This window comes from Oncorhynchus keta, unplaced genomic scaffold, assembly GCF_023373465.1.
Source record: "Oncorhynchus keta strain PuntledgeMale-10-30-2019 unplaced genomic scaffold, Oket_V2 Un_scaffold_9739_pilon_pilon, whole genome shotgun sequence".
NCBI lineage: Eukaryota > Metazoa > Chordata > Actinopteri > Salmoniformes > Salmonidae > Oncorhynchus > Oncorhynchus keta.
In genome coordinates, this window is record NW_026291018.1 from 1,068,905 (window position 1) to 1,081,404 (window position 12,500).

Here is a 12,500-nt window from a genome sequence, read left to right on the forward strand (position 1 = left end):
GGTCAAGAGTCCTTTAGGTGCCTTTTGGCAAACTCCAAGCGGGCTGTTGTGTGCCTTTTACTGAAGAGTGGCTTCTGTTTGGACATTACAATAATGGCCTGGTTGGTTGAGTGCTGCAGAGATGGTTGTCCTTCTGGAAGGTTCTCTCATCTCCACAGAGGAACTCTGGAGCTCTGTCAGAGTGATCACTGGGTTCTTGGTCACCTCCCTGACCAAGGTCCTTCTCCCCCGATTGCTCAGTTTAACTGGGCGGCCAGCTCTAGGGAGAGTCTTGGTGGTTTCAAACTTCTTCCATTTAAGAATGATTGAGGCCACTGTGTTATTGAGGACCTTCAATGCTGCAGAAATGTTTTGTTACCCTTCCCCAGATCTGTGCCTCGACACAATCATGTCTTGGAGCTCTATGGACAATTCCTTCAACCTCAATGGCTTGGTTTTTGCTCTGACATGCACTGTCAACAGTGGGACCTTATATAGACAGGTGTGTGCCTTTCCAAATCATGTCCAATCAATTGAATTTACCACAGGTAGACTCCAATCAAGTTGTAGAAACATCTCAAGGATGATCAATGGAAACAGGATGCACCTTTGTGCAATTTCGAGTCTCATTGCAAATGGTCTGAGTACTTCTGTAAATATTAGCAAGCAGTTCTAAACCTTTTGCTTTGTCATTATAGGGTAATGTGTGTAGATTGTTGAGATGTTTGATTTAGTCATTTTTAGAATAAGACTATAACGTAACAACATGTGGAAAAGGTCACTTGCCGAATGTGCTGTATAACAATTATTTGGCCATGTAAATTCCTAATTTGGCCTACATAGCTATTGTTTTGTATGTCATGTGCAATCAGACACATAAGCGCAGAGAGCCAAAGAGTACCAACATCTAGCTAAAATTGATTGAGAGCTTTTCAGTGATAAGCACAATCTTTCCAAAGCTCTTGTCCAGTTCACTTAGTAGTCCGATCTTAGTCACAGAGAGAATTTAGTCTTGTCTTGTTTTAGTCAACTGAGATGATAAATCATTTTCGTTGAGTTATATTTTTTTCTGGATCTATTTAGTCAGTTGCCACTGAAAAATAGGTGTTTGACGAATATTTGAGTCACTATTTTTGTTGACGAAATGAACACTACCTAGTACCTAAAACAACATTGTGTTGTTCAATCAAATGCTCCCACTTTAAATGGGTACTCTGAGATTTCACCTTGTACTTCCTGTCTGTAATATGAGTCTGTCATCTTGTTGGTGTGTAGGAGGCTGTGATGGCACCATAAAGCTGTGGGACGTGGTGAAGCAGTACTGTACGCACAACCTGAAGGGCTCCTCTGGGGTCGTACAGTAAGTTACTGACCACCTCTTTACTCTGATCTGCTGATCTAGGATCAGTTTAGCATTTCAGATCATGAATAAGATCACATGAATAGGGGGGGGGGCTGATCCTAGATCAGCACTCCTACTCTGAGACGCTTTATGAATACTTGCGCGGGTCAATTTATCTCATGTTTTATAAATGAGATCTATTCCTCAGAAACTGGACAAACCCTTGTAGATGTAGGTGCCTTCGATAAGTTGATACATTGACAACGAGACATGACTTAAATCTAGTTGCTAGTTTGACGTGTGGAAATTAATATTTGATATTATGATTCAGCATGTTCAAGGGGATCAGTTTAATCAAGGCAAGCCACATAATTGTTATTCTTAATTATATAATGAGTAGTTATTATGGATGCAATGTGGTTTGTAGATCAGTGATTAAGCGCAGTCCGACTGCAATGGTCTCAAACACTCACGTTGTCCTCCTCTTGCCCTGCAGCCTGGTGGAGTTCCACCCAGACATAAGTCTACTGCAGCTCTTCTCCTCAGCGTCAGACTGTGGCATCAGGATGTGGGACCTGCGCTCCAGCCAGTGTCTGTGCGTGCTGCAGAGCCACTACAGCCCTGTCACCTCCCTGGCCTTCACTCCCGATGGAGCCTCCATGGTCAGGTACTGTAACAATCAGTCAACGGTTTCTTTTATGCATCTCTTTTTACATCAACAGTTGTTAGAAAGAGCTATTTTGCGGCTCACCTGCAGTACCCACGCAGACCACAGGTTAAAGACCATAGCTTTAGACCTCATCACAGCTGATCAGTTCATTGCGAGCTATCTGAATGTTGGATGGTTGTTTGATTGCAGCTCAGGCAGGGATAAGATATGCACAGTGTGGGATCTGAAGAGCAGGACTGCCAGGAGGACAGTGCCTGTCTATGAGGTAAACTCTCATACTCTACTTTCTTCCAGAATTGTTTTAGAATGGCTTTTGCAACTAAAAGTTGATTGGTGTATCATCAGCCTAATTGCATGAAATGCGTTGCTTCCCTCGCCAGGCTGTGGAGAGTGTTGTGCTGCTCCCTGAGGACGAAGATTTCTCTGAGATCGGGGTGAAAACTAAAGAGATCCACTTCATCACAGCAGGCAGCAAAGGTATATGCTTACCGGCCCGCTCCTGGGTGAAGTTGCCCCTAGGTACAGATCTAGGATCAGCTTCCCTAACCTTAACCATTAGTGGGGGAAAATGCAAAGCTGACTCAGATCAGAGTCTTCTCTTACTCCACCAATCCCCAGGCTAGATGGTGGATGCATGTGGAGGAGTCGGCCCACTGCCCACCAATATAGCTAGATAATACTGAATGAGACTAGTGTATAGTTTTAGCAGCGAATCAGAGATGATCATCATTTTATAGTTAGCCAAAACAACACAGGGAGCAATCCCAATCAAAGACCCTCACTAAAGGGATTCTCTCTCTCCAGGTGTGCTGAGGGTGTGGGATGCCAGCTCGGCCCGCTGTGTGTTCGCCCAGACGCTCCCCTCCGCTCCCTCCGCGGGGGGCTCCGAAGAGGGGGGAGAGGAGTATGGAGACCCCCGGAGCCTCACCTACTGCCTCCCCCTGCCCTCCTCCCTCAGGCTGGCCACGGTCACAGCAGAACATAACATACTGCTCTACCAGCTGCCCTCCTTCACCACACAGCAACAGGTGGGTCACTGATAACAAGGTCTCTACCAGCTGCCCTCCTTCACCACACAGCAACAGGAGGGTCACTGATAACAAGGTCTCTACCAGCTGCCCTCCTTCACCACACAGCAACAGGTGGGTCACTGATAACAAGGTCTCTGCCAGCTGCCCTCCTTCACCACACAGCAACAGGAGGGTCACTGATAACAAGGTCTCTCTCTACCAGCTGCCCTCCTTCACCACACAGCAACAGGAGGGTCACTGATAACAAGGTCTCTACCAGCTACCCTCCTTCACCACACAGCAACAGGAGGGTCACTGATAACAAGGTCTCTCTAGCTGCCCTCCTTCACCACACAGCAACAGGTGGGCTGCCAGCTGCCCTCCTTCACCACACAGCAACAGGAGGGTCACTGATAACAAGGTCTCTACCAGCTGCCCTCCTTCACCACACAGCAACAGGAGGGTCACTGATAACAAGGTCTCTACCAGCTGCCCTCCTTCACCACACAGCAACAGGAGGGTCACTGATAACAAGGTACCAGCTGCCCTCCTTCACCACACAGCAACAGGAGGGTCACTGATAACAAGGTCTCTACCAGCTGCCCTCCTTCACCACACAGCAACAGGTGGGTCACTGATAACAAGGTCTCTACCAGCTGCCCTCCTTCACCACACAGCAACAGGAGGGTCACTGATAACAAGGTCTCTACCAGCTGCCCTCCTTCACCACACAGCAACAGGAGGGTCACTGATAACAAGGTCTCTGCCAGCTGCCCTCCTTCACCACACAGCAACTCTAACAACCAGCTGCCCTCCTTCACCACACAGCAACAGGTGGGTCACTGATAACAAGGTCTCTGCCAGCTGCCCTCCTTCACCACACAGCACACAGGGGGTGGGGGGAAAAGGGACGTTAGGATTGTTCTTATTATTCAGATGGTTTCACCGTTTATTACCAATTGTTTATTTTGATCAAGAGCCTTGATTTTGTGTTTCTGGTGTTATTCTCTAATATTCTCTCTCCACCTCCAGTTTGTTGGCTTCAACGATGAGGTCCTGGATGTGAAGTTTCTGGGCAAGGGTGACACTCACATTGTCGTGGCGACCAACAGCTCCCAGCTCAAGGTGTTTGACCTGGCCACCAGCAGCTGTAAGATCCTCTACGGACACACAGGTGAGTCCTCTGACCAACAGAGGGCAGCACCTCTCTGCTTGTCTGTATGGGGTGGTCACCAGGTAGGAAGATGGAATGGAAACCTAATTCACATTTTTAAAAGGTTAGAAACTGAGAATAGACGTTCTCAGAATAAGTGTCTGGTTCTTTTTTTTAAAATCTGGCAGCTCCCTTTAGCCCAGTTGTAACATTAATGCCAACAACATATAGTTAATATTTCACCCAAATGATCTAGTACATCACTGAATAGAAGTTCTGAAGATTGACCAGCAGGAGGCAGAGTTGCTGTGTGAAACACTGATCCCCAAATTTACATTTACATTTAAGTCATTTAGCAGACATTCTTATCCAGAGCGACTTACAAATTGGAATGGCACCTTGCAATGCTGCTGTAGAATATCTCCACCCTGCAGTGGGTCTGCAGAATATCTCCACCCTGCAGTGGGTCTGCAGAATATCTCCACCCTGCAGTGGGTCTGCAGAATATCTCCACCCTGCAGTGGGTCTGCAGAATATCTCCACCCTGCAGTGGGTCTGCAGAATATCTCCACCCTGCAGTGGGTCTGCAGAATATCTCCACCCTGCAGTGGGTCTGCAGAATATCTCCACCCTGCAGTGGGTCTGCAGAATATCTCCACCCTGCAGTGGGTCTGCAGAATATCTCCACCCTGCAGTGGGTCTGCAGAATATCTCCACCCTGCAGTGGGTCTGCAGAATATCTCCACCCTGCAGTGGGTCTGCAGAATATCTCCACCCTGCAGTGGGTCTGCAGAATATCTCCACCCTGCAGTGGGTCTGCAGAATATCTCCACCCTGCAGTGGGTCTGTAGAATATCTACACCCTGCAGCCGGTCTGTAGAATATCTACACCCTGCAGCCGGTCTGTAGAATATCTACACCCTGCAGCCGGTCTGTAGAATATACAGTATGTGAACCATGGAATGCTTTCTAAACCATGGCGATTGGAGGGATTCTAATTCAATTATAGCTGTGAAGGTATTTACAAGATGCTTAAGAAACCTGATAAACTGAGCAGTCAGAGTTTCTGCCATTCAGGATTAGAGACCGTGATAGCTTGGTAACTGGTCGGTCTGGTTTGACTGACGTTGAGAGTTGCTCTTTTATCACCTGGCTCGACCTTTCAGAAGGGTTGACCTTTCCTTTCTCCTCCACAGATACCGTCCTGTCACTCGACGTGTTCAAGAAAGGGTCCCTGTTTGTGAGCTGTGCAAAGGTGAGGCTACAGCTTGACGGTTTCCTTGTTTCATCAGGAATGTTCACCATTCCTCATTTACGAATGGAATCCTCACGTACACAGTAGGATGAAATCCACACGTACACAAACACCTTCATGCATACCTCCACACACACACTCTACTAACCAGTATCATCTAATCAATACTATTGAACCCTAGCCTGGTCCAAGATCTGTTTGTGCATTTTTGCCAACTCCAATGGTCATAGTTATGTCAAATGTGACAATGACCTCTGTGCAGATGATGTATGATGTTTTAATTTCTGTATAATAGTGATGGAATCAAACCACTGATGCCAGTTGGCAAAACAGCACAAACACACACATAATACACACACTTCTCTAACCAGAGTCCCCTCTCTCTCTGTACAGGATAAGTCTGTGTCCTCTCCCTCTCTCTCTCGCTTTCTCTCTCTCACATATAATATATTTTGTACTTTCTTTCCCCCCAGGATAAGTCAGTGCGTGTGTGGAGACAGGATCCAGACAGTGGTCAGGTGTCTTGTGTGGCCCAGGGCTGCAGCCATGCTAACGCTGTGGGCTCCATCACCTGCTCCAGGTAAACCACTACACACCAGGGTCTCCTCAGTTCTGACCCTGGAGGCCCACAGTGGATGCACGTTTCTCCTGTATTGGGAATGCCAATATCCAATGTGTTAATCATCCATACACTCTTGCTTGTGCACGTTCTAATCCTTCTTTCTTATCCTACATCGGTCTTTCTCTCTCTTCCTTTCAGGATGAAGGAGTCGTTTGTGGTGTCTGGTAGTCAGGACTGCACCATCAAGGTGTGGGATCTCCCAGAGACCATCCCGGAAACAGACGGAGGAGACATGTTCCAGCTGACCGCCCGGGTCACAGAGAAGGCACACGACAAAGTATGACACGCTCGCACACACATACATTCAAGCATTATACATACAGTTGAAGTCGGAAGTTTACATACACCTTCGCCTAATACATTTAAACTCAGTTTTTCTCAATTCCTGACATTCATACCTAGTAAAAATTCCCTGTCTTAGGTCAGATAGGATCACCACTTTATTTTAAGAATGTGAAATGTCAGAATAATAGTAAAGTGATTTATTTGAGCTTTTATTTCTTTCATCACATTCCCAGTGGGTCAGAAGTTTACATGCGACCAAATACTAATTGAGTGTATTGCCTTTAAATTGTTTAACTTGGGTCAAATGTTTCGGGTAGTGTTAGAGTTGCGTAAATTCAAATCTGGTATCAGGATAAATATAACAATGAGTCACCGATTTTATACTATGTATTTTTATTAGCTAAGTAATAAATGGCAAATGCAACTTTCGTATATACGGGCTCACTGTAATACCACGCAGGGCAGAACAGAGAACTGACAAGACTTATGTAAAACAGTATTCTTTATACTGTGATAGGCCAACAGACGGGTTGGAACTATGTCTGTCACAGTAGAGGCTGGGCGTGGTTTAAACTTGCCCAGCATATTGCAGGTGCTCAGGCGGGACCCCGCCTCTTGGTGCTTCTTGGAGTCCTCCCTCCGTCGATGTATAGATCCATACTGTTCTGGTATCGCAGCCTAGTTAGAACAGTTGCTCAGTTCCTGCTATTGTGTTGTTCAGTATTTTTCCATCTCAGTTAAAGCTCGTGATGACCACCCCTCCCTATCACAACTTTGTAAGATACAGCAAGTCACACCATGTTACTCAGTTCTTGTCACAAACAAACAGGCAAGTAGTAAGCAGTTGTTTAATCTCATAATGATGCTCCAGTGCACAAATGCAGACACCTCACACAACCAACATCAGATAATATTTAATCATATATATCTAATGGCTATAATGTAAAATACAGGATCCAACAATAGCCTTCCACAAGCTTCCCACAATAAGTTGGGTGAATGTTGGCCCATTCCTCCTGACAGAGCTGCTGTAACTGAATCATGTTTGTAGGCCTCCTTGCTTGCACATACTTTTTCAGTTCTGCCCACAAATTTTCTACAGTATTGAGGTCAGGGCTTTGTGATGGCCACTCCAATACTTTGACTTTGTTGTCTTTTAAGCCATTTTGCCACAACTTTGGAAGTATGCTTGGGGTCATTTGCCAATTGGAAGACCAATTTGCGACCAAGCAAATGTTGCTTCAATATATCCACATAATTTCCCTTCCTCATGATGCCATCTATTTTGTGAAGTGCACCAGTCCTTCACGGTTGGGATGGTGTTCTTCGGCTTGCAAGCATCCCCCATTTTCCTCCAAACATAACAATGGTCATTATGGCTAAACAGTTCTATTTTTGTTTCATCAGACCAGAGGACGTTTCTCTCAAAAAGTACGATGTTTGTCCCCTTGTGCAGTTGCAAACCGTAGTCTGGCTTTTTTATGGTGGTTTTGGAGCAGTGGCTTCTTCCTTGCTGAGTGGCCTTTCAGGTTATGTCGATATAGGACTCATTTGACTGTGGAGATAGATACTTTTGTACTTGTTTCCTCCAGCATCTGCACAAGACCCTTTGCTGTTGTTCTGGGATTGTTTGCACTTTTCGCGCCAAAGTACGTTCATCTCTAGGAGACAGAACGCGTCTCATTCCTGAGCGGTATGATGGCTGCGTGGTCCCATGGTGTTTATACTTGCGTACTATTGTTTGTACAGATGAGCGTGGTACCTTCAGGCTTTTGGAAATTGCTCCCAAGGATGAACCAGACTTGGAGGTCTTCCAATTGTTTTTTGAGGTCTAGGCTGATTTCTTATGATCTTCTCATAATGTCAAGCAAAGAGGCACTGAGTTTGAAGATAGGCCTTAAAATACATCCACAAGGTATACCTCCAATTGACTCAAATGATGTCAATTAGCCTATCAGAAGCTTCTAAAGCCATGACATAATTTTCTGGAATTGTCTAAGCTGTTTAAAGACACAGTCAACGTAGTGTATGTAAACTTCTGACCCACTGGAATTGGGATACAGTGAAATAATCTGTCTAAGCAATTGTTGGAAAAATTACTTGTCATGCACAAAGTAGATGTCTTAACCGACTTGCCAAAACTATAGTTTGATGACAAGAAATTTGTGGAGTAGTTGAAAAACAAGTTTTAATGACTCCAACCTAAGTATATGTAAACTTCAGACTTCAACTGTACATACATACATACATACATACATACATACATACATACATACATACATACATACATACATACATACATACATACATACATGCATGTACACAAGGACATATACCTGTACAGACAAATACCCACCCGCACAAACACAAGGACACACAAGCATATACACACACTAACACGTGTCTAGAAGCACGTCCACAGGTGCACCATACGGGTCGGTAAACAGACAGATACGCTGTAGTGATAAGACTGTTTGTCTGGTGACTCAGGTGCTTGATTTGTTCACTGTGATGGGAATATATATATAAGGCTTTACTCATAAGGAAGTCAAAGTCCCCTGTTGTGGGCTCCTTTGTCTGTATGAACTATTGTTGTCATACAAATGCACTCACAACACAGATGGTTTGAGGTTTCTATGTATAACGTGGGTGCCTGTTCTGTGAAATGTATACTTGAGAAGGAAGTAAGGACTATGTGTTTGGTGGGTCTTGTTCCTCCCTGTCTCTCACCCTCCTATTCCCCATCCTCTCCCCCTGCCCACCCTCTTCCTCTCCAACCCCTCTCTACTTCTTTTAACCCCACTTTCTATTCCCCATCCTCTCCCCCTGCCCACCCTCTTCCCCTCCAACCCCTCTCTACTTCTTTTAACCCCACTTTCTATTCCCCATCCTCTCCCCCTGCCCACCCTCTTCCTCTCCAACCCCTCTCTACTTCTTTTAACCCCACTTTCTATTCCCCATCCTCTCCCCCTGCCCACCTCTTCCCCTCCAACCCCTCTCTACTTCTTTTAACCCCACTTTCTATTCCCCATCCTCTCCCCCTGCCCACCTCTTCCTCTCCAACCCCTCTCTACTTCTTTTAACCCCACTTTCTATTCCCCATCCTCTCCCCCTGCCCACCTCTTCCCCTCCAACCCCTCTCTACTTCTTTTAACCCCACTTTCTATTCCCCATCCTCTCCCCCTGCCCACCTCTTCCCCTCCAACCCCTCTCTACTTCTTTTAACCCCACTTTCTATTCCCCATCCTCTCCCCCTGCCCACCTCTTCCCCTCCAACCCCTCTCTACTTCTTTTAACCCCACTTTCTATTCCCCATCCTCTCCCCCTGCCCACCCTCTTCCTCTCCAACCCCTCTCTACTTCTTTTAACCCCACTTTCTATTCCCCATCCTCTCCCCCTGCCCACCCTCTTCCTCTCCAACCCCTCTCTACTTCTTTTAACCCCACTTTCTATTCCCCATCCTCTCCCCCTGCCCACCCTCTTCCTCTCCAACCCCTCTCTACTTCTTTTAACCCCACTTTCTATTCCCCATCCTCTCCCCCTGCCCACCCTCTTCCTCTCCAACCCCTCTCTACTTCTTTTAACCCCACTTTCTATTCCCCATCCTCTCCCCCTGCCCACCTCTTCCCCTCCAACCCCTCTCTACTTCTTTTAACCCCACTTTCTATTCCCCATCCTCTCCCCCTGCCCACCCTCTTCCTCTCCATCCCCTCTCTACTTCTTTTAACCCCACTTTCTATTCCCCATCCTCTCCCCCTGCCCACCCTCTTCCTCTCCAACCCCTCTACTTCTTTTAACCCCACTTTCTATTTCTCATCTGTCACTTTGTAATTTCCCCTTTGTTTTCATCCCTGCTCTGTCACACTGACCCCATAACCTTCCATCTCTCTCTCATTCTGTCTCTCCCCCTCCCGCCCCAGGATGTGAACAGCGTGGCAGTGTCCCCCAACGACAAGCTCTTGGTGTCTGGTTCCCAGGACCGCCTGGCCAAGCTCTGGTCCCTGGGGGCCCCCGGGGCTGACCTGGCCCTTCTGGGGGTGTTCCGGGGCCACCGCCGGGGGGTCTGGTGTGTCCAGTTCTCTCCCATGGACCAGGTGCTGGCATCCTCCTCAGCCGACGGCTCTGTCAAGCTCTGGAGCCTCCAGGACTTCAGCTGCCTCAAGGTGGGTGAGGGGTGGTGAGGGTGGAGGTAGCGGTTTGCGTGTATGATTGCTAGTTTGTGTGTATGATTGCTAGTTTGCGTGTATGATTGCTAGTTTGCGTGTATGACTGCTAGTTTGCGTGTATGACTGCTAGTTTGCGTGTATGACTGCTAGTTTGCGTGTATGACTGCTAGTTTGCGTGTATGACTGCTAGTTTGCGTGTATGATTGCTAGTTTGCGTGTATGATTGCTAGTTTGCGTGTATGATTGCTAGTTTGCGTGTATGATTGCTAGTTTGCGTGTATGATTGCTAGTTTGCGTGTTTGTAATTATTTTATTTGTGAGAATTGACATGTTTTACGTTGCTCATCAATTGTTCATTTCCCTCGTACAGTAGGTATGAGATAATTATCCCCATTTGAGTTCCTCCATTACCTTGGCACTCCCGAACACTCGTCAAACCATTTCAAACCAAATGAAATGTGTATTGAATGTTAGTTGTGAGTGATCGTGACAATTGTTAGTCGATGACGTTTTCACCGCTTTATGCACTAATAGAATGGCTCATGGAGGGAGGTTGTGTTCAACTTGTGGCTCCCTCCCACGATATCCTTTCTGCCCTTTGTGGGTGACACATTCTTTGAACAGTCATGGTCTCCTGTATGGAACTGTTCTGGAACACAGGAACAACAGAACCTGATGAAATGACGTGCCTTGGTTTGTTATGTACAGTATCCTCAAATGTTATCTAAAACAACCGCTAGTCTTTTTAATGAACCTCTCACCGGAAATCCAATATAGCCTTTTGCTCTGTCACAAATGAATGGCCTCAAAGTTCGCAGGTTGACGTTTATTGTCATCAGTCTTGTCCTGGAGGCAGAACAGAGCGATTTCCAAGAGATGGGCCAGCGACAAAAGTAAAAATGGGCTATATTGTAAAAAGGTTAGGTTTAAAATCTGATTTGTCCGTGTCGGTGCCAGCTAGTGACCACCCCGCACACCTGCCCAGTACACGAGGTCATCACAATAAATGCCAACCTGCTCAAAGTGCACGTGTGGCGTGGGCCCGTATTCATGGTGCTGATCTTGGATCAGGTTTGCCTTTTAGATCGTAATGAATAAGATATGGACAGTGAGGACCTGATCTTAGATCAGCACTCCTATTCACTGACGCATTTTGAATACGTGCCCTGGTGGAAGCAATTGAAGTTATATCTGGGCATTCTCTGACGGTGAAACTGGAGTGACATGTTGTGTCTTGTAGACGTTTGAAGGCCACGATGCCTCTGTGCTGAAGCTCATCTTTGTGAGCAGAGGGACTCAGCTACTCACAAGGTACGACACACACTATTTAGTGTTTTTTATCCTTCCTTCTCATGGTAGCATGCCAATATCACATCCCAAGTGTTGGTTATACTGTTTTTTCCCTTAAACCACATCTCTCTCCCACCCTCTCAATCTTTTGAGTCTCTCTTTCTCTCGCTCTGCTCGCCCCTCTCCCGCTCTGCTCGCCCCTCTCTCGCTCTGCTCGCCCCTCTCCCGCTCTGCACGCCCCTCTCTCGCTCTGCACGCCCCTCTCCCGCTCTGCACGCCCCTCTCTCGCTCTGCACGCCCCTTTCTCGCTCTGCTCGCCCCTCTCTCGCTCTGCTCGCCCCTCTCTCGCTCTGCTCGCCCATCTCTCGCTCTGCTCGCCCCTCTCTCGCTGTGCTCGCCCCTCTCTCGCTGTGCTCGCCCCTCTCTCGCTGTGCTCGCCCCTCTCTCGCTCTGCTCGCCCCTCTCTCGCTCTGCTCGCCCCTCTCTCGCTCTGCACGCCCCTCTCTCGCTCTGCACGCCCCTCTCTCGCTCTGCACGCCCCTCTCTCGCTCTGCACGCCCCTCTCTCGCTCTGCACGCCCCTCTCTCGCTCTGCTCGTCCCTCTCCCGCTCTACACGTCCCTCTCCCCCTCTGCTTGCCCCTCTCCCCCTCTGCTTGCCCCTCTCCCCCTCTGCTTGCCCCTCTCCCCCTCTGCTTGCCCCTCTCCCCCTGCCCCTCTCCCCTCTGCT

The 12,500-nt window shown here is 47.4% G+C and overlaps 1 protein-coding gene and 1 long non-coding RNA gene across 2 annotated transcripts in view; both read left to right on the top strand.

The window, feature by feature from the left end:
- Nucleotides 1–12,500, top strand: part of tbl3 (transducin beta like 3) — a 44,238-nt gene that overhangs the window by 3,283 nt on the left and 28,455 nt on the right. Inside the window, exons 6-16 of the mRNA XM_052517717.1 lie at nt 1,255–1,339; nt 1,818–1,988; nt 2,181–2,256; nt 2,372–2,468; nt 2,796–3,019; nt 4,034–4,175; nt 5,351–5,409; nt 5,883–5,989; nt 6,170–6,308; nt 10,237–10,479; nt 11,723–11,793. Coding sequence (XP_052373677.1) covers nt 1,255–1,339; nt 1,818–1,988; nt 2,181–2,256; nt 2,372–2,468; nt 2,796–3,019; nt 4,034–4,175; nt 5,351–5,409; nt 5,883–5,989; nt 6,170–6,308; nt 10,237–10,479; nt 11,723–11,793 — 1,414 coding nt within the window. The remainder of the gene's footprint in view (nt 1–1,254; nt 1,340–1,817; nt 1,989–2,180; nt 2,257–2,371; nt 2,469–2,795; nt 3,020–4,033; nt 4,176–5,350; nt 5,410–5,882; nt 5,990–6,169; nt 6,309–10,236; nt 10,480–11,722; nt 11,794–12,500) is intronic.
- On the top strand, nt 3,018–3,786 carry LOC127929662 (uncharacterized). The gene is made up of 3 exons (XR_008135719.1): nt 3,018–3,152; nt 3,423–3,536; nt 3,647–3,786. It is a non-coding gene; the product is annotated as an uncharacterized LOC127929662 (long non-coding RNA).